Source organism: Typopeltis vanoorti, chromosome 1, assembly GCF_054136105.1.
Source record: "Typopeltis vanoorti isolate ZY-2024b chromosome 1, IOZ_Tvanoo_1.0, whole genome shotgun sequence".
Taxonomy (NCBI): domain Eukaryota; kingdom Metazoa; phylum Arthropoda; class Arachnida; order Uropygi; family Thelyphonidae; genus Typopeltis; species Typopeltis vanoorti.
Window position 1 is genome coordinate 128,764,209 of NC_143549.1, and position 21,625 is coordinate 128,785,833.

The following is a 21,625-nucleotide window of genomic DNA, read 5'->3' on the forward strand; positions in this document are numbered from 1 at the left end:
CAAGTCAAATTAGCAACTTTGATCTGCTGCTCTCTTAAGGACAAACTCCATCCTCTAGCATATTCTGGTGTGTATGAAGTTCTTTGTGACTGTTACTTAGCCTACTATGGGCAAACAGGAGGATCTGTTAACATCTGCCTTGAAGAAAATAACAAATACATTTGCTACCATTATTATAGAAGTCTGGACTAGCAGACAATGCTTTGGACACCCCTTCACAGGATAAGGTAGAAAACCAATGCGCTATATAAAAGTCATAACAGATGAGAAAGATATTTTTTGAGTCAGCAATGGCTATAAAACATTCTCCTAACCTTAACAAGTATAGCTGTATTAATTTGCCAAAAATTTGGGGGGACTTATCCTAAGATCAACTCATGCACAATTATAATACTGCTTCTTTTTTACAACATTAGAGAGTGTCAAATTAGGACTCTAGATCTTGTGTCCTTTATTATAATTTGAATTGTTTCACTTAGTCATCATAGCATGTAAACTAATGTGTAGTTTGCTTTGAAGATGCTGGTGTAAAATCCAGCAAAATATAAGCCAGTCAAAAAACATATTTTGTTATAATTTAACTTGTTTGGTGTTGTAATACCATTACAATAAGTTATGAATTGTTTATTGTACATTTTAATTTCCAAGAAAGCGTGTGAGCAAATTATTTATCAATCAATAATTAATGGCTTATGTATATATGTTTACTAAATGAGTGTATCATTGCTGTAATTAATATATTGATTAAATTATGTGTTTGATAAACTTGAAGTAATCACTGACTTCAGCTATAATAAATAAAGATAGTGTTCTTTGAACTGGGTTGAATACTTGAGCGCGAACTTAGTAATAGCATTTCCGAAAGAAACTAAGCTGATAAGTTTAAAAAAAAAAATTAAAAAAAAGGAAAATCATCTAGACATTCATCATCATCATTACAGGTAAAAGTAGCCACTGATACCATTACTTTGTTGCAAACCCATTTATAATATCAGACAGTTTCATTTCATTCTTCTGAAAAATGTGAAACAAGCATGAAACTAGTCAATATATTATAACTTGTTTAACCAACAGTTTCCATATAATAAATATACCAGACATTTCCAAGTCATTGAAGCAATGTATTTTGATATTTAGAAGAGGACAAGCTAAATGATAACTCTCTCTCTCTCTCTCTCTCAAAGATTGACTCGAATTACTTTCTCATGGACTCAGCAATATTAGCAATCAAAGGATCCATATGACATCACGTTTTTTTTTTTTTTTTTTTGACTGGCAACAAAGAATACTAGAAAATAACAAGGAAGCAGCATAGAGAGAGAGAAATGGTGAAAAATTCAAACATTACAGAATAATATGGATCCAGACTTTCTGTAGATATTTTCATGAGAAGTATTCAGATGAACTGACAGTCATATTTTCTCCACTTTCCTTCAGGGCTGTTAAAACACAAACAAGTGGACAACATTCACCTCTTCACCAGCTTTGAACATACTAAATCAACTTCTCTTACTCCTTTTTTATTCTATCTAACTCTGCTCTTTGGAGAACTACTCCACAAACTATACATCAAAAGGATCCTACTTTAATTTACATAGTACTAAAAGTTGTTATATAGGTTTGGCAACCTCTCTCTCTCTCTCTCACTTTCTTTTTAATTGACATGACTGCCACTTGCAAAGAGTTGTAAACCTAATGCACATTTATCACTGGTGGATAAGGGTTAGATATGTTAAAAAAAAAGTAGTATCACCATTTATTTGAAATGCACATGCCTGCATATTTATTAAGTCTTATATACATCAGCATTGAATATATAATTTCTTCAATTGCTCTAGGAAAAAAAATGCTTTGCTATCTACTGCAATGTAACATCCTCAACAGATAGCAAAGGACAAGTACTTAGATTACATGCCCTTTATCAGAAAGATGGGAAGAACAGCAAGATAGTTTTAATGAAACAAACAGTGCTGTTACATAGTCTTCCAAAAGACAAAGCACAAGCTAGAACAATCAGAGAAGTATAAATGAAAAATGACAAGCAATTATTTTCTTGGTTTCATTCTTTATCCAAGTGTAAGCAAACAAAGTTTGCATGTGAAGTAACTTCATGACTGGACTACTTGTATATAGAGGCTAATGACTTCACATCAATCGCCTTACTATCCCATAATGCAACACCCATATCCTAACAGACTTGCATAATGTTATGCATTATGGCATGGGCCACTACCCAGACCTGTTTCAACCTTTATTGAGGTCTCATCCATGGGAGCCAGACCCAGAAGTGATATCAAGGTTGAAGTAATGCAGAAGTCATATTTCCAGTCGTGAAGTTACATCAAGTGCAATCTCTGTTTGCTTACACTTGGATAAATATAATATAATTTCTTGGCATCTTTAATTTATAGCATAACCAAGTGAAAAAAAACTTTCAAAATCAGAGAAGAGTCAGGCAAGTGGTACAGCAGAGAAGAAAAGTAAAAGAAACAAGGTAAGAGGAAGGAGTAAGGAAAATATTAAGAACAAAAAAGGGAATTATGAAGACAATATTGTATGGTAATTCCATAATTAGAAGTGTGCTTGAACAGTGAGTGATGAACATGCACTTTCTTTCAGACACGTATAATGCTGTGTATATAAGAGATCTCAATAAAGATTAAAACCAGTCTGAGAGTGACCCTTCGCATAATACATAGCCATATACACATCTGAAAGGATACGTGTTTTGCATTATTGAATACTAAGGTAAATGATGTGAAATCAGCAGCCTCTATATACAAGCAGCCAAGTCATGAGGATACTTCACACACAAACTTTGCTTATACTTAGATAAATGATTCAACAAACATATAATTTCTGGACAAGTATAATTTATTGTTGCAAGTCTTGAGTAGATAGATCCTCAGTGTAAGACTGCAGCAGCTCCTCAACCATCTCCATTCTCCCCTTCCTCAAAACTAACTTGTCCTGCAAGAGCAACACAACTTGCTTTGAGAGAGTTCATATGAAGTCTACAAAATAAAAAAATTAAATCAGAAGTTTTCACCATATACAATGCAAGCAGTCTTATGTTACATCATTCCAGGCCTCCACAATGATATCAATAGGAAGTTTGATGTTAAATCACTCTAGAACTCCAAAACAGTTTGTGTATTCAGAAGCACCAATTAGTATCTTGAATGTTTACCTTACATAATAAGCCATATACAGGGTGTTCGGGATAAATTTGACATATTTATAATTAATTATATTTTTCCGTAAGTTACATGTATTAACACACACTTCTCTTCATTTAAAAGTTTGGACCCTTCTTCATTCATATACAAGATGTCAGAAAGGATGGATAGCTGGAACCCACCTGAATCATGGAAGAGAATAACTTGTATCATGATGATTCGTGCCCGCCATCAAAATAAGGATATTACGACTGCTGCCCAATGCTCCCTGAATACAGTAAAAACAATCAGGCATGAACTAGAGACTTGCAATGGTGACTACGAGGATGTAGCAAGAAGAAAGATCCCTAGCAGACGATCTGATTGCGTTCGTACAGCAGAATTCCTCGCAAATCTGCAGGAACAGGTGTTGAAGAACCCTGGCATTGGAATTCGGGCTTTGTTCGTGGAGTTGCTAACTGTAGTCAAGCCCTGGATAACAAGGGTAGCCAATGGTAGGCCGTATGTATGGCAGCAGGATTCGGCCCCTTGCCACACCTCTGGGAAAAGTCAAAAATGGTTGTCTGAAAATTTCTACGACTTCACCAGTCCAAATGTTTGGCCTCCAAACTCCCCAGACCTTAACCCCATGGATTATTTTGTATGGGGCGCAGTTGAAAAAGACACCAATCGCACTTCCAGTAATACAAAAGCCCAGTTAATGGATAAAATTAAAACAGTTTTTGCGGCCCTTCCCAGGGAGACTGTAGCATCAGCTTGTTCGAGGTTCCGAAGCAGAATTGAAGCTGTGATCGATGCTAATGGTGGTTATTTTGAGTAAATCTTGTTGATAGTATTGTAATTAACTCTGCCTGTAATGTTTTTTTGTCAATTCATTAAATTTAATAGATACAAAGAAGATTTTCTTTTTCCTTACGAAACTGTCAAATTTATCCCGAACACCCTGTATGCTGCTATAACATCTTATTCATGGGGCTGTAGTAGAGAGATGGTGTTAAGAGGTAAAAGATGATCTTGATGTCTGGGGAGAGCTCAGCAACTGTCAGAGGATGGCTTGATCTGTTGTCAAGAATGATAAAAATTTTGAAGTCTAAAATTTATTCTTGGTAAATATCAGCTAAAAGTTTAGTAAAGATCTGCTCAAGTCACCCAATCTCTCTTGCTAGATCTAAAGTGAATAGCTAGGCTAGACTCCACAATATCTTTTAAAACCTGCAGGATGGTAGCACAACCAACTATAACTGGTTTTAACTTCAAGTCTCCAATGGCCATTACAGACACAATCTTTCCTTTACTTCTTCCTTAGAACCTTCTGTGGGAAAATAAACATAAAGTCTCACTATCCAATTCCCTATTTTCATGTTTACCTGCATCACTCTACTTGATATTTCCTGCCATTCAAGATCATCCTCATCATGTTTAGTGTTGAATACTGTAGCTCCTCCTTCCTTTCCTTGTTCATTATTGCCTGAATACAACATCTTGTAGTTATTTAGCAAAATCTCACCTGGTTTTTCATTTGTCTCTCTTCTTTGTTTTGATATCATCAATTATGTCGATGTAGCATTCTCTAATTCTTTTGCAGTTCTACTTTTCCACTGATATTTTTTATGTTGATGTTATCTATCTTGAAGCCTGCTTATGATGATAAGTTTGATTTTTTCCCTCCCATTGGCTGACTTTCACTATTCATCCTAGTTCCCCTGCTGAACACAACTGAAGCCTTGTTTAACTGTATATGCCTTGGATGGCATGACATTTCATCTTTTTGTAACATCACTTTTTTTTTGGTTTAAGCCAATGCAGAATACAATAGTCAATTAATTTCCAACCTGCTAGCCTACCTTCGTTTGTTCAGTATCCAAATAGATGGATAGATACTAATCAGGTGCACCAAAAGAAGATTTACATCAAATTAGATGCCTTGGTCAGTTTTCTGTATTCTTTAAAAGGCTATGTGAAGGTGTTCTTTCAGTTATCTTTGACTCTTAATCACATAATCTAATTCATACGTATTGAAATTATTTTAAAACAATATTACAACTGACAGGTTAAGCAAACTACTCAGAGAACTAAAAAAGCAGAATAAATAAAATTCAATTTTGTTATTAATTAGAAAGAAACATATCAACTCAACACAGAACAGTTTCAGATAAATCTGTATTTATTTACCAATGATCTCCTTATCTTCATGAAATGGCAATACAGCTAATGATGCCTTTTCTATTAACCAACATACAGCCATCTTCATCAATAATCCTCCGATGCCCTTAAAGAGCTGTTTCTCATTCAGGATTGGTACAATATTCCTGATTCCATGAAGAACAGAATCATCTAAAAATCAGAGAGTGATATTAGTTAACTATAATTTCTGAAACTTTCATTCATCATGTTTACAAAGAGATGAATAAACTATTTCAAGCCACTATTTTGTCACTAAATTCTATTTAATTTGAAACTTTGCAAAACCAAAAATTATCAACTTTTTTTTCTTTTTTAAACCTACTATTTTTAATTTATAGGTTGCAAAACCTATAATACCAGCAATGCTATGTATGGAAAATCTAATACTATTTATCCCATGGCTCTTGGAAAAATGGTATGATAAAAGCGGTTCTTTGGAAAGCACAGAATATGTAAAGAGTCCAAGAAGCTGCTTGAGTTTTAATATATTTAGAGGAAAGCAGAAGAACGTTAGTAGTCAGTTTTGTGGAGAAGTACCCATGAAAAAATTCAGAAATGGAGTATTTACAAGAAAGTGACTAGAAGGAATATTTGTGTCTGTGTGTGTGTGTGTGTGTGTGAGAGAGAGAGAGGGGGGAATCACCTATTAAGTAGTCTGCACTCTTCTGGATAGCATCAAGCATTCACAGGGAGGTTTTTGGTGCACCACTCCCAAATGTGAGAATGGTAAACTAAAGATGGCTAATTTGGAAGTGGAATTTGGATGAGAGGAAAGATTAGCAAAACAAGTGTTCTCTGCTTGGAAGGAAAAAGACCCAGAGGAAGACCAAGATATAGGTGGATTGATATGGTACAAAGTGCCTTAGAAGACAGAAATATAAGATCTGATAATGTTGGAGTCTTGACAGGTAACAGATTGATTTGGAGGAAAATTGTAGACAGAAAGTTAGTAATGAAGTAAATTTTTCATTTAGTACTATTATATCCTGTACACCCTTTGAGGATACATGTCAGGAATTTGATGATGATGATAATTTGGAATTTATATATAGTGGCAGGAGTTGCACAGGGAGGATGAAATATCTTAGATGGAAGAGGATATTATTTTTTTCAGGCTGAGAGTATGGATATTTTGTGTTTTTGTACTTTGTATTTTGTACCAGAAAAACTACAGAAGTAAGCCAGCCTAAGTCAGATTCTGACTGGAAAACTGAATATTATCCAAAAAGTAAGAGAAGTGAGTTGACATTCATTTTACAATAGGACAGGATTGTGTTTTGGAGGTGTTGAATTTCAATAGATTATCATTAATGATGGAGCAAGTTATCATTAGCAAAAACTATGGATAGGATCTGTGATTAATGATAGTAGGCTGTCAATGTATAGGAGTAAGAGAGCATGAATGCACAGATCCTTGTGGTAACTGAGAACTGTTCAAGAAATCTAAAAAAGGGAAAGCCATCCACTATAACATATAACTAAAGGAAGATAACAATCTATTCTAATTTCCAAGAGCTGAGAGTAGACTATAAGACTAAGTTAGCTAGCTAACTTAAGGAGACCTCAATATCAGGCCTGACAAAGTCCTGGAAATGTCAAGGACTCTCCCACAGCTTATGTATGTCCAGAGATGGGATAAGATCAACTAAGAAATCCACTGTGAAGAATTGCAGAATCCATATTGATGATCATTAAACAAATTGATGGACCTCAAGGTGGTGAAGATGATGGTTGCTGATGACCATTTAAATGTTTTCAAGAAATGTGAGCACAACAAAAGAGTAGGTAGATAGCAAACTTTAATCAATCCTCTTTTCTTAGGGATGAGCTGGATACAGGCTTGCTTACATATGAGATATATGATGAATGGTAATTTGGAAGTGAAGACTTTGAGCATAATTGAGAGATGGGGGAGGATCATCTGGATCAGAGAATTATGAGTAATCAGACTAATGACAATTGTCATCTATTTTCTAGCAAAAAAAAAAAATCAGAGAACATGTGGTAGAAGTGGAGGAATTTTTTGAGGCTTTAGAAAAAGCAACTGACACAATGAAAAAGGAAAAGTTGGTCCTTGTTGGGGATCTAAATAGTAGAGTAGGAAATGATTGTGAGACATACAAAAATATTTTGGGAAAATTTGGAGAAAAGAGCAAAGCTAATAATAATAGCAAATATCTGTTTCACATGGAGAGAAGAGGCTAGGAATAAGAAAAGTCTCATTGACTATGTTATTGTTGATAGTGATGTTTTCTCCCTGGTGCAGGACACCAGAGTGTACAGAGGATTTGAAATTGGAAGTGATCACTATTTAGTCTTGAGCAGGATAAAATTGAATTTCATATTGAAAAGAATAACATGTAAGAAAGTTTTAAAGCGAATAAAAGTTGAGCAGCTCTCAGATGTGAACTGTAGACTAAAATACAGAAATATTATTGAAAAGAAAATGAAAGAGTTTGAGAACAGGAATCAAACCTTGGAGATTCAGTGGCAAACTCTGAAGGAAACATTGATTGATTCTGCCAGAGAGGCATGTGGTGAGGTTGTGTGCAAAGATAAAAAAATCAGAACTCCCTGGTGGACACAGGAAGTTAAAGAGGCAGTGAAGGAAAAGAAAAAAGCATATCAAAAGTTCCTGGCAAATAAGTCAGCTTTTACTCTTACAGAATACAGAGACAAATGTAAGAAAGCTAAACAGTGTGTAAAACTAGCTAAACAAAAGTCATGGGAGGACTTTGGCAAGAATATAGAAAATAAATATCAAGAAGGTGGCAAAATATTCTGGAGGTTGTTGAAGAAGCTTAGGAATGGAGGAAAGAGTGCTGTAAAAGGAATTAGAGATGATAAAGGTGAAATGAAAACAGGAGAAAAAGATATCCTTGAAGTATGGAGTAATTACTTTGAAAAACTGCTAAATGAAACAAGCAGTGATGACAGCACAGTGATAAAAAACACTGACCAGGCATGCAGTCAGGAATACATATCCATACTTGAAGTAGAAAAAGCCATCAAAGGCTTGAAATGTGGAAAGGCAGCAGGAGTAGATGATATTCGACCAGAAATGCTGAAGTATGGCGGTATAAGAGTCTTACAGTGGCTGCACTACATAGTTCAGAAAGCCTGGACAGAGGGACGAATTCCCGATGATTGGAGTAGAGCTCTCATAGTACCCATATATAAAAAGGGAAATAAAACTGAATGTGAGAATTACAGAGGTATTTCCCTACTGAGTGTTCCTGGCAAGATCTATGCAAGTATACTTGAGAAACGGTTGAGAAGAATTGTGGAAGAAAAGCTTGGTGAAGAACAAGCTGGATTCAGGCCAAATAGAGGCTGTCAGGATCAGATCTTCACTTTACGACAAATAGTCGAGAAAGCATGGGAATATAACAAAGATCTGTATTTAAGTTTTGTCGATTTGGAAAAGGCATATGACAAGGTGCCAAGAGAGAAGCTATTCAATACGCTGCAGTTATATGGTGTCAATGGGGCATTATATCAAGCAATACTTAGTCTTTATTTAAGTTGTGAGTCAGCAGTTAGAATTGAAGGAAGTACAGGAAGATGGTTTAATGTTAAATCTGGTGTGAGACAAGGATGTACATTATCCCCTCTGTTATTCATTATCTATATGGATCACATTATGAAGGAATGTGGTATTAAACCTGATATCAAAATTGGAGATGTTAATGTCAGCTCTTTGCTTTATGCGGATGATGTTATACTTCTAAATAAATCCGCTACAAGTCTGCAAGATTCTCTGACTAAATTGAATAGCTGTTGTAATAGATATGGTATGAAGGTCAGCAATAAAAAGACAAAGACAATGAAAATAGGCAGAATCATTGAAAATGTCAACTGTGTTGTGAACGGAGAACCTGTGGAACAAGTAAAACATTTCAGCTACTTAGGCACAATTTTTACTGAAGATGGTAAACTAAATATAGAAATAGACAACAGAATCAGCAAAGCTGGTATGGTGGGAAGTCAACTGAATAAATTCATATGGAATAAGAAAGAAATTAGTCGGAACACTAAATTAGCTGTATACAAGACTGTGTTCAAACCAATTTTAACTTATGGATCTGAGAGCTGGGTCAGAAGTAAAACACTTGACCAAAGACTAGAGACCGCAGATATGAGAGTCCTGAGAAAGATTAGAGGCGTGAACAGATGGCATCAATGGCAATATCATATTAAAAATGAGGATATTAGGAAAGAACTTGACATTGTCAGCATCCAGGAATGCGTTAGCAGAGCTAATCTCAGATGATATGGTCACTTAAATAGAATGGGAGAGGAAAGATTAGCAAAACAAGTGTTCTCTGCCAGGTTGGCAGGAAAACGACCCAGAGGAAGACCAAGATATAGGTGGATTGATACGGTACAAAGTGCCTTAGACGATAGAAATATAAGATCTGATAATGTTGGAGTCTTGACAAGTAACAGACTGATTTGGAGGAAAACTGTAGATAGGAAGTTAGTAATGATGTAATTTTTTCGTGTAGTACTGTCATATCCTGTACACCCCTTGAGGGTACATGGCAGGAATTTGATGATGATGATGATGATGATGAGATACCAAAAAAAAAAAAAAAAACTCTTTCATGCCACTTTAAGTCTCCAGCAACCAGCGTGACAATGATCACACAAACCAAACAATTTAATTAATTTACCACCTAGAGAAAAACATCCAAAAACACCTATTTCCACAGTGTGAATCAAACTTAAAATCTGTTAGTTGGAGAACACAGTTGATATTTACTGATTTACTTGCACAATGATGATAAATGAATTATGATGTGGTAACCCAGCCATGGAAAATGCTATTATCCCTAGACAATACCTCACTTACCATTGCTAATTAATTCACAATAATTTCAATCTTATAATACAGGGGTGGCCAGAGTTTTTGCAGCAAGAGCCTTAAATTACCTACCAGAAATTGTTAAGAGCCACATCCCAAAGATTTATGCCAGTCATATACGTACACATATAAATACAATATCATTTATAAGGAATAAGGAAAAAAAAGTTTTTGAAACATTACATTTATTATTACATATTTTTTTACATGTATTTACATTTTTTTATTTACTCTTTACTAGTAGAAGGTTTATGGATTTCTAAGTTAGCAACTAATTTTTGATAATTTGGTTTGTAATTAGTAATTGAACTTCTTATTAATTATTTCAAATGTTGGTTTGTTAATTGAGAACGATACTTGGATTTTACAAATTTTCATCGTTGAGTGCAGTGATTCAACATTATACGTCGATCCAAAAATTGATAATAAATGATATGCTGCATTTTTTAAATGGCTGTACTTTATAGTAGGTACACATTTCCAAAATTCATTGATTGAATTTACGGATTTATGTAATATTTTAAGACCTTCGTCTTCTTGCATTTCTATTAACTCCATTTCTCCTGATGCCATTCCAGGAAGTAAGCTTTTTAAAAGTAGAAAACCGTTGTTAATTACATCAATTTCAAATGGATTTAATAGAAATGTGATAGATGGTTTTAATTCTTGTAAGTCTATAAATCGTTCTTCAAAAATCATCCAACAGGTTGTGTAATTTTGCTCGATAGTTACTGATGGTTGTAGGAAGAATATCACATCCTGAAGTCGCTTTTTTCAAACGTGGAAAGTGATTGAATGTCTTTTCACTTATATTTTTTTGAAAAAGTTGTAATTTTTTTTTAAAACTAAAAATGCTCTGACTCAATTCTGAGATATTCTTGTCCTTGCCTTGCAGCGACACATTGAAATTTTGTAAATGTTCCATTACATCGGTAAAAAACATTTAAATCCTGGATACATTTGTTTTTTAATTGCAGATATGATTGCATTTTTATATCTAGGAATTAGAGAATAGGTTCCAATAAAGCTACAAATTTGTTCAATACATCGTACGTAGATAACCATCTCACTATGCAGTACAATGATAAATCATTTATTTGTTCATTCAAATCAAGTTCATCAATAAAATTTCGAAACTGACAGTAGTTTTTTGCATTGGTCTGAATGAAATTTATGATTTTTATGAGTGGTGTAAACACATGTTCAAAATTAAAGTGTTTTGCAACAAGATGTTCTCGATGCAAAATACAATGAATTGGGAATGCTTTCATCTTTTTTTAAAAGTCCAATTAATCATACATTCTTACCCACCATTGCTGATGCTCCATCAATAGCCACACTTACTAATCTACTTTTTGGAACATTTTTAAGGACAACATCAAAAGTTTAATTAATATCAATGCCACAAGTACCATCTTTTAATGCAATTAAATTTAAATCTAATAATTCTTCTCACGTCACTCTGTCCTCAAGAACGAAATGAATAAAAATTGCTAATTGTGGTTGGTTTGTAATGTCAGTTGATTAGTCAAGCGGCAAACTAAATGGTACACAATCTTTTATATTGTTTTCTAATTCTGATAATAAATCCACATTTATTTCTGAAATTCGACGTTCAATTGTATGTTGTTGTGAGATAGGAATGTCGGTAATTAACTTAAAAAGTTTTGAATTATTAGGGTGCAGTGACTCAATTGTATCAAGAATGTTTTGCTTAATAAATTCCCATTGGTATTAGGCCGTTTTGCATGTGCATTGTTCCATGATATTTTAAAACTAGCCTCTATTACAGTTTTAGATTCTTCAGTAAATTTTGTCATGAAGTTAATTTGGTTATTAACTGAAGTTTTCAACGATTTAAGCTTTTTAATTCATATTTCGGATTTTTCCGGATATTGAGACAAAAACTCGCGATGGAATTTTTCATAATGACATTTTAAATTCCCTACTTTGAAATTGCTCACTGTTGAACTACAGATGAGGCAAAAAGCTTTACCATTTTTTTCAATAAAAGCATAGTCTTCTTCCCATTCTTCCTTAAAATTTCTATGTTCGTCAATATACTTCCGCTTCTGTTTATTTTCAAGAGTCATGCTGCAAAATATTCTATAATAAAATTTTAAAAATAAAATATTAATATTTAAATCATTTGGAATTTAAATTATTACCTTTTTATTAATATAAGAAGTACGAAATTCAGTAATGTATCTTTTTAAATTTTCTGACAAGGTAATATAAATATAACTACATTGCCGAACAGCATATGAACAGCAAATTTCATCAAGCCACTCAAAAACACTGACCAATCGAGCAGCAAAATACAGCTTATTAGGGATGGCAACCAAACATCGATGATTTTTAGAGAAAAATCGTCCTTTTTTTTGGCTTTGCCTCGAGTTTTTTTAAATTATTATCATCATTCAGAAAAACTTTATTAGGTGATTGCCCCATGTCTGCTAGAAAATTAAGAAAAATTATAAATATTTTTTATTTGTTAGTTGAGCCGCAATAAAACTTAAGAGCCACATGCAGCTCGTGAGCCGCAGTTTGGCCACCGTGGTTATAATATAAAATTTTATAAAATAATCAAATCATTTTAATAATTTTGAATTCAAGTATAGTAGTTTGGTAGATTTCTAGAAAGAAAGGGGGGGAGGGAGACAGAGATAATGCCTGAAACCCTCCTGATATTTAAATTCTAGCTTCATTAGTTGATTAATGATGCCTCCAGATATCTGTTTTGTGGATTCTTAAATGCTAGAAAATGCACAGATAGTGAGCAAATGACCTTCCTTCTGTATGCACGCATTATAAATTGAGTTTTCATCTGCCCTGAGAGGCCAATCATTACTTTCATTTATTTTCTAGTATACTTCTACAAAGAGCAGTTATGGGCCACATTGTTCTCAAAGGTCTGCTTTCATGAGTTTATTCTGCTTACTCTTAATTTATTCTTGTAACCATTCAGCTAAAAGCTAGCTCTGTACCAAATTCCTTCCCCCCCTATCTCTCCATCTCCACATTTCCAACCCCCGCCTTCCTTCCAGTCATACATCAGCAGTAGTACAAACGTATATCGCCATATGCCAGATGCTGAATAAGACAACCAGGAACATCCTGCAAAGGTATGTCCAAAATTATTCCTCCTATATATTCTTCATGTATCTGTCTTTAAAATATTAGTAATGCCATAAAAAAATTGAATAAAAAGAAAATGACATTATAAAAAGGGATATTCCTAAACAAAAATAGGCAAAAATGGCCATAAAAGTAAATACTTATTTAGAGCAGTAACATGGAAATTTTTCCAGAAATAAAACCTATAATGACTACAATTCTGCGAACTCATTAACATAGCATATATTTCCCTCTGGTTCTTTGAGTTTATATATCCAATTATTCCATTCTTTCTTATTTGTGAAACAAATTATAAATTGTCTATCAAAAGAAATGTGGATTTCCATTTTGGAATCATTACCAGATACTTCCAAAATGAATATTTCTTTATAACTGTGTCCATCTGTTTCTAATCTGCATTACCCACATTTTTTTTTCTTGAATGATTCATATCAATAATTATTTGTAATTGCTTTATCATTTAAAATAAACTTACCAAGGAAATCCTGAATCTTTTTTCCTTCTTTGATCCCAAGAAGAGATAAAGAATAAATTATCTCAGCTACTGCAATAATTGAACCATGCCTAGTATATAAATCTATTCCTGTAGTTAAAGGAAGAAGCCGTGGAAGGACGGTCTTGGTCATGTAATCTGGATCAGTAGGTGTAAGGTTATGCAGAGATTTAGCAGCCAATTCTCGAATTACTACATCCCAGTGATTTACTTTCATTTCAACCAAATGATTTATCAATGGAAGAGTATATTCTGGAAACGTGGCAATGTACACACTGTAAAAAATATATATTTAAAAACAATATAATAATTATAGTAGCAAGGCTTACACGTTGGTAATACATAACTGGTAATTAGCTTACGGAATCAACAATGCATATAAAGGATATTAATTAAAGGCAACTTTAATGAATAACTTCAATATTTCGGCAACGTCATGTTGCCATCTTCAGGAACATAAAAATATGGTAAGTGCATGCAGGCACTAACAAAAGCAAACTAGGAAGAAGGCAAGAAACTAATATTGTTCCTAAAGTCCTAATGTGCCCTCTGGCAGGCTAATTTGGTTGTCTTGGCCGTTGGACTGGAGTTCTCATAATGTAAGTCTCCCAAATTTGGGGTAGTTTCATGCACCCAAATTTGTTGAAGTTTGGAACGTAGGTCTAGGGGAAGTGGTTGGTCTTTGGTAGAGCGGATAAGGGATGCCAACTTTTTTATGTGGTCTATAACAAGAAGTCAGGTCATATTTTTTGAGGATATTGGTTATTTTCTCAGAGGTGCCCTGGATGTAGGGGGATGGTGATAGATTTGGTGTAATCTTTATTGTGGAGGGGGGGGGGGGGTTACAGGTTTTAGTATTTTTTGGGGGTTATAGCCATTGGCCAAGAAAGTGTTGAGGATGTGGTTTAGTTCAGTGGTTATGGCATCATCTGAGTAGATTAATTTTGCCCTGTTATATAGTGTTTTTATAACCCCGTATTGTTGTGGGGGGGGGGATTGCTGGTGAATGTATCTGCCTGTATGAGTGGGTTTTCTGTAAACAAAGAAAACCAAAGATCCATCAAACTGGTGAGTGATTAAAGTGTCTCGAAAGGGGAGGGTGTTGTTTTCCTCTTTTTCTAAGGTAAACTGGACTCTGGAGTGTTGGTTGTTTAAGTGTGTTAGGAAGGAGTGGAGTGTATCTGAGCCATGTGGCCAAATAGCGAACACATCATTCACGTATCGAAGCGAAATAGTAGGTTTTTGTGGGGCGGAGTTTAAGGCTTTCTCTTCAAAGGTCTCCATAAAGAAATTGCCCAAGGGTGGGGAAAATGGTGAACCCATGGATGTCCTCTCTATCTGTTTGTAGAATTTTCCTTGCTAAACGAAATAGTCTGAGTTCATTGTGAACTGAAATAGGTATGAGATATCGAGAGGAAACTTGGCTCGGATGAGCTCTAGGGTTTCTTTGAGTGGGGCATTAGTGAATAGGGAGGAGACGTCAAAACTGACCATTATGTCAGCGTGTTGGAGTGAGAGGTTTTCTATACTGGCTTTAAAGTGGGCTGAGTTTTTTATGTGATGCCAGTATAGTGTGTGGGCGTTTTGGAAATGTCTGGCTAATTTATATGTGGGGGAATCAATGCCATCCACTATGGGACATAATGGCACATTTTGTTATGTATTTTTGGGAGTCCATATAATCGGGGGGGGTCTAGAGTTATAAAGTTTTAGTTTGTTAGTGACTTCCACAGGCCAAGAAGTGACTTTCTTAAGGAGTCTGTGGAGAGTTCTAATCTGAGAGCTGGTAGAATTGTATTCAATAGGGAGGTAGGTAGTACGGTCTAGTACTAAAGCATTAAGCTTACCTTTGTAGTCCTTTTGATTGAGCACCACAGTGGTGTTTCCCTTATCCGCTTTGGTGATTACTATTTTTTTGTTTTTCTTAATTTCTAGTAGAGCTGCATATTCGTCTTTGGATAAGTTGGATTTTGGAGGTTTTCAAAATCCAACTTATCCAATAAAGAAATTTTCAATTTCTATATCCAGTCTGACATTGTTGGCAATATGGTTAGGAAGGTTGCAAATCCCACGTTCTATTTGGATCGTGATTTCCTCGGCAGGTATTCTTTTAGGAGCTAGGGCAAAATTGTGGCCATGTGAAGGAGTGGTGAGTGCTTCAGGCTTTAAAACTACGGACGAGAGGTTGACTACAGTGTTGAGTGGTGGCTGTGGTAAGGAAGTAGAATTCTTTATCAGGTTTTCGTATTTTTTCAAGTGCCGACTACGTATTTTTTCGAATTCTTTTCTGGCCGAAGCGCATGAGACATCATAAAGAATTGTCCAAAGATCATGGGTGAGCGTATCTGAAAGCTCTTCCTCTAGCGCCCGTAAGGTTTTGTTTTTGTCAGCAAGGAGAACACGTGTCGCGGTAATTTGTTCTCTTAATAGGGCAAAGCTAGTGCGATTATAAATACGGAGAGCTTTCTGTGAAGTAAAAGGTGCTTAAATTTAACACAATTAGGGATTACCTTGTTATCCTGGAAGCATTTTAGGAAGGTCAGACGATATAGTTGTCTCAATATCTTCAACCTCATTTTGCCGTAATGATGGGCCTTTCGTGCGATGGAATCTCCGTGAATGATCGTAATTCTGTAGCAAGGCTTATACATTGGTCATAAATAACTGGTAATTAGCTTACGGAATCAACAACGCATATAAAGGATATTAATTAAAGGCAACTTTAATGAATAACTTCAATATTTCAACAATGTCACGTTGCCATCTTCAGGAACATAAAAATATGGTATGTGCATGCAGGCACTAACAAAAGCAAACGAGGAAGAAGGCAAGAAACTAATATTGTTTCTAAAGTCCTAATGGTGTGCCCTCTGGCGGGCTAATTTGGTTGTCTTGGCCGTTGGGCTGAAGTTCTCATAATGTAAGTCTCCCAAATTTGGGGAAGTTTCATGCACCCAAATTTGTTGAGGTTTGGAACGTTTTTTAGAGCTCTAGACCCCCCCCCCCCCCCCTGATTATATGGACTCCCAAAAATACATAAACAAAATGTGCCATTACGTCCCATAGTGGATGGCATTGATTCCCCCACATATAAATTAGCCAAACATTTAGCCAAAACGCTCACACACTATACTGGCAACACACCATCACACATAAAAAACTCAGCCCACTTTAAAGCCAGTATAGGAAATCTCTCACTCAAACACACTGACATAATGGTCAGTTTTGACGTCTCCTCCCTATTCACTAATGTCCCACTCAAAGAAACCCTAGAGCTCATCCAAGCCAAGTTTCCTCCTGATATCTCAGCCCTATTTCAGTTCACAATGAACTCAGGCTATTTCGTTTGGCAAGGAAAATTCTACAAACAGATAGAGGGGACATCCATGGGTTCACCACTTTTCCCACCCTTGGCCAATTTCTTTATGGAGACCTTTGAAGAGAAAGCCTTAAACTCCGCCCCACAAAAACCTACTATTTCGCTTCGATACGTGGATGATGTGTTCGCTATTTGGCCACATGGATCAGATACACTCCACTCCTTCCTAACACACTTAAACAACCAACACCCCAGAGTCCAATTCACCTTAGAAAAAGAGGAAAACAACACCCTTCCCTTCCTAGACACTTTAATCACTCACCAGCTTGATGGATCTTTGGAACCAGTAATCCCCTCCCCCCCCCACAACAATACGGGGTTATAAAAACACTACATAACAGGGCAAAATTAATCTGCTCAGATGATGATGCCCTAACCACTGAACTAAACCACATCCTCAACACTTTCTTAGCCAATTGCTATAACCCCCCAAAAATACTAAAACCTGTAACCCCCCCCCCCCTCCACAATAAAGATTACACCAAATCTATCACCATCCCCTACATCCAGGGCACCTCTGAGAAAATAACCAATATCCTCAAAAAATATGACCTGACTTCTTGTTATAGACCATATAAAAAGTTGGTATCCCTTATCCGCTCTACCAAAGACCAACCACTTCCCCTAGACTTACGTTCCAAACTTCAACAAATTTGGGTGCATGAAACTACCCCAAATTTGGGAGACTTACATTATGAGAACTTCAGTCCAATGGCCAAGACAACCAAATTAGCCTGCCAGAGGGCACCATTAGGACTTTAGGAACAATATTAGTTTCTTGCCTTCTTCCTCATTTGCTTTTGTTAGTGCCTGCATGCACATACCATATTTTTAAGTACCTGAAGATGGCAACATGACGTTGCCGAAATATTGAAGTTATTCATTAAAGTTGCCTTTAATTAATATCCTTTATATGCATTGTTGATTCCATAAGCTAATTACCAGTTAAATATAATAATTAATATATATATAAACACCCACACAATTATATTATACACTGCTCAAAACAATCAGAAGATATTTTAGTTTGTATCGGATAATTATAAATTTCTGCAAATAATTATATCAACAACTATTGAGCACTTTATACATGAATAAATATTTCTTACTTATGGATAGGGTGTAATTGATGAAATACTGTTTAAATAATCGATATTTATTACAAATTTAACAAATTATACATTTTAGCATGAAATAATTTTAACAAGAATAGCCAAAAACGCTTTTGTTAATTTTTAATAGGGTATATGGTCTCCATTAACATCCAAAACAGTGGTACATCTTGATTGCATGGACCAGATAAGATGATCAATCACTTCTCGTGGGATACTTCCCTACTCTTCTGTGAGCGTAATTTTGAGCTCTTGAAGCAATCATGGTGTCACTAGTCAAGCAGAAACATGCCTACCTAAAGCATCCCAGGCATGTTTGAATGGATTACAATCCGGTGAACCGGCAGGCCAGTACATTCATTCAATACTGTTTTCCTCAAACCACTCTTGTACCAAATTTGCACAGTGTGGACGAGCACTGTCACCCATAAAAATGAATTCTTGGCCAATTGCAGCAGTATATGGACAAACTATAGGTTCCAAAATCTCATCGCGATACCTTTTGGCTGTTAAGGAACCATTTCTGATAAAAGAGAGATCAGTATGGAAACCTATACTTATTCCAGCCCATACCATCAAGCTCCCACCTTGATGTTGAAGATGCCAAGCAATTTTAAACCTGGTTTTACTCCATTTCCCAAGTGAGCAAACAGACAAAATGTCAAGTTTGCGCCTGCAATTGATGCAAGACTAGCTGATCCCACAGGTAGTGCAAGATCGAGGCAACTCGTGGTAAAAGTGGAGCAAGCTCTGATCACTAATCTTAATATTTACCCTTAATGACAAAACACATCTCCAAGAAGGGGATGTATGATGTTTTGTATTAAAGGCAAGGGGCCACTACCCAGACCGGTTTCGACCTTTATTGAGGTCTCATCAGTGGGAGCCAGGCTAGAAATACCAAGATTTAGTAATGCAGAGCTTATAAATATTTTACCAAAACAAGTTACCACAAGGTGTTTTAACCTTATTAAATAAAAATCTCAGGAGGAGATATAAATGTAGAAAGTATTTTTAACTTGGGTATAATTATGTTGAAGATACCAAGCAATTTTAAAACTGGTTTTACTCCATTTCCCAAGTGAGCAAACAGACAAAATGTCAAGTTTGCGCCTGCAATTGATGCAAGACTAGCTGATCCCACAGGTAGTGCAAGATCGAGGCAACTCGTGGTAAAGGTGGAGCAAGCTCTGATCACTAATCTTAATATTTACCCTTAATGCCAAAACACATCTCCAAGATATCTCCTCCTGAGATTTTTATTTAATAAGGTTAAAACACCTTATGGTAACTTGTTTTGGTAAAATACTTATAAGCTCTGCATTACTAAATCTTGGTATTTCTAGCCTGGCTCCCACTGATGAGACCTCAATAAAGGTCGAAACCGGTCTGGGTAGTGGCCCCTTGCCTTTAATACAAAACATCATACATCCCCTTCTTGGAGATGTGTTTTGGCATTAAGGGTAAATATTAAGATTAGTGATCAGAGCTTGCTCCACCTTTACCACGAGTTGCCTCGATCTTGCACTACCTGTGGGATCAGCTAGTCTTGCATCAATTGCAGGCGCAAACTTGACATTTTGTCTGTTTGCTCACTTGGGAAATGGAGTAAAACCAGGTTTAAAATTGCTTGGTATCTTCAACATAATTATACCCAAGTTAAAAATACTTTCTACACTCCACCTTGATGTTGGAGTCTTTCAATAACAAACTGTGGATTATTTCTTATTCCACTTTCATGCCATATCAAGATACATCAGTTATCTGGTTGCAGACTCAACCTGGACTCGCCACTAAAAAGTACACATGAACCCAATCCTCATTTATCCAATTGTGATGTTTCTGGGCCCAAATTCTTTGGGCTCTTTTGTGATTTGCAGCAAGTGGAATTCAAACCATGGTCTTTGAGCATATAAATCTATGACATGAAGACGATTTTGCACATTTCCCGTTTCCAGAAAGTGATTAAAAAGTTGTGAAATTATGCTTTGAGATACACGGCATGCTTGAGCAACAACTTGCTGCATTTGTCCAGCTTTTAATTGACTAACAGCTCTCCAAGCCATGGATTCCAGGATTTGTTGCTCTGCCATTTTTAACAAAATAATGGGTGAACAGCGACACAAGTTTACAATTGAAGTGATGATTATGCACTGTTGAAGTGAGTGCAACAAGCCACGCTTTTATATCCCCACATGCTAATACAGCTAAGACACATTTCAACAAGTCTTAACATGATTTTGTAAGCAGTTGTGTGTTCTACACTGTTGTATATTAAGAATATTCGAAAATAAATATGTTACATTTATAAATTATTTTTATAACTTTATAATTTACAAGAAAACCAAAATATTCTCCTAATTGCTATGAGCAGTATATTTTACTGATCCAAATTTATATATTAAGATAGGAATAGTATCTGATTAGAAATTACTTTGAGCTTTTCACGGTCAGGATCCAAACAGGTTTGTTACTGATGGAGAAGTACAAAGTATTATAGGATTTTATGCTGGTTTAAATGATGAATAACTTATAAAGATGACTATTACTACAGAACCAACTCAAAGGGCCACAAAAAAGATTGTTATAGAATAGAAATATGGGGCTTTTGTTGGAACTTCTCTGAAGTTTGCTATAATGAGCAAGTCTGTTAACTGATGTGTGCTATAGTGAAAGCTCTGGTTGGATGAACAAATAGTAGGCCCACTTTCTTAGCAGCAGGCTGTGGAGTTAATTCTACTATAGGCAGGCCCGGTTGGTGGCGTGTGCGATGTGTGCAATATATATACACAGGCTCCGCAGAAGAAAAGGTGCCTAAAAGATGTCAAAAAATATGTTATATTGTTTATAAATATAGCATATGGTATATGTCATATATGTACCATTCTGTACCAACAAATGGTACAGAATGGTACATATAATTATGAATGCACGTTGTCTTTCGTTCGGGCCCGTTCAGATCTTCCCGGAAATGAACAAATAAATTCTGAAATTGTATCCTGGACCCGATTATCATCATCATACGTATCAAGGATTTATGCCTAGTATGGCCTGTTCCGGCCTTAGAAGTCATCGTTGAATAGTTTAAGAGAACGTCCCGATTTTCTTTTTACTAATGGCTTGTTTTGGTAATCTTTCTGTTTTCATTCTTTGAACGTGTTCCATCCATCTATGTTTATATTTTTTAATTTTTTCAATTACTGGTTCTTGGTTTAATTCTTTCATAATATCTTCGTTTCTTTTGTGATCAAATAGGGTATACTTTGCAGTTTT

General features: G+C 35.5%; 1 protein-coding gene across 2 annotated transcripts in view; it reads right to left on the reverse strand.

Annotated features, from left to right (window-relative positions):
- Positions 1-21,625, reverse strand: part of Tbcd (tubulin folding cofactor D) — a 291,444-nt gene that overhangs the window by 110,127 nt on the left and 159,692 nt on the right. For both annotated transcript variants that reach the window (XM_090399238.1, XM_090399247.1), the window contains 2 exons: positions 13,844-14,136; positions 5,352-5,513 (listed from right to left, as the gene is read on the reverse strand). In XM_090399238.1, the coding sequence (XP_090255364.1) occupies positions 5,352-5,513; positions 13,844-14,136 (455 nt within the window). The remainder of the gene's footprint in view (positions 1-5,351; positions 5,514-13,843; positions 14,137-21,625) is intronic.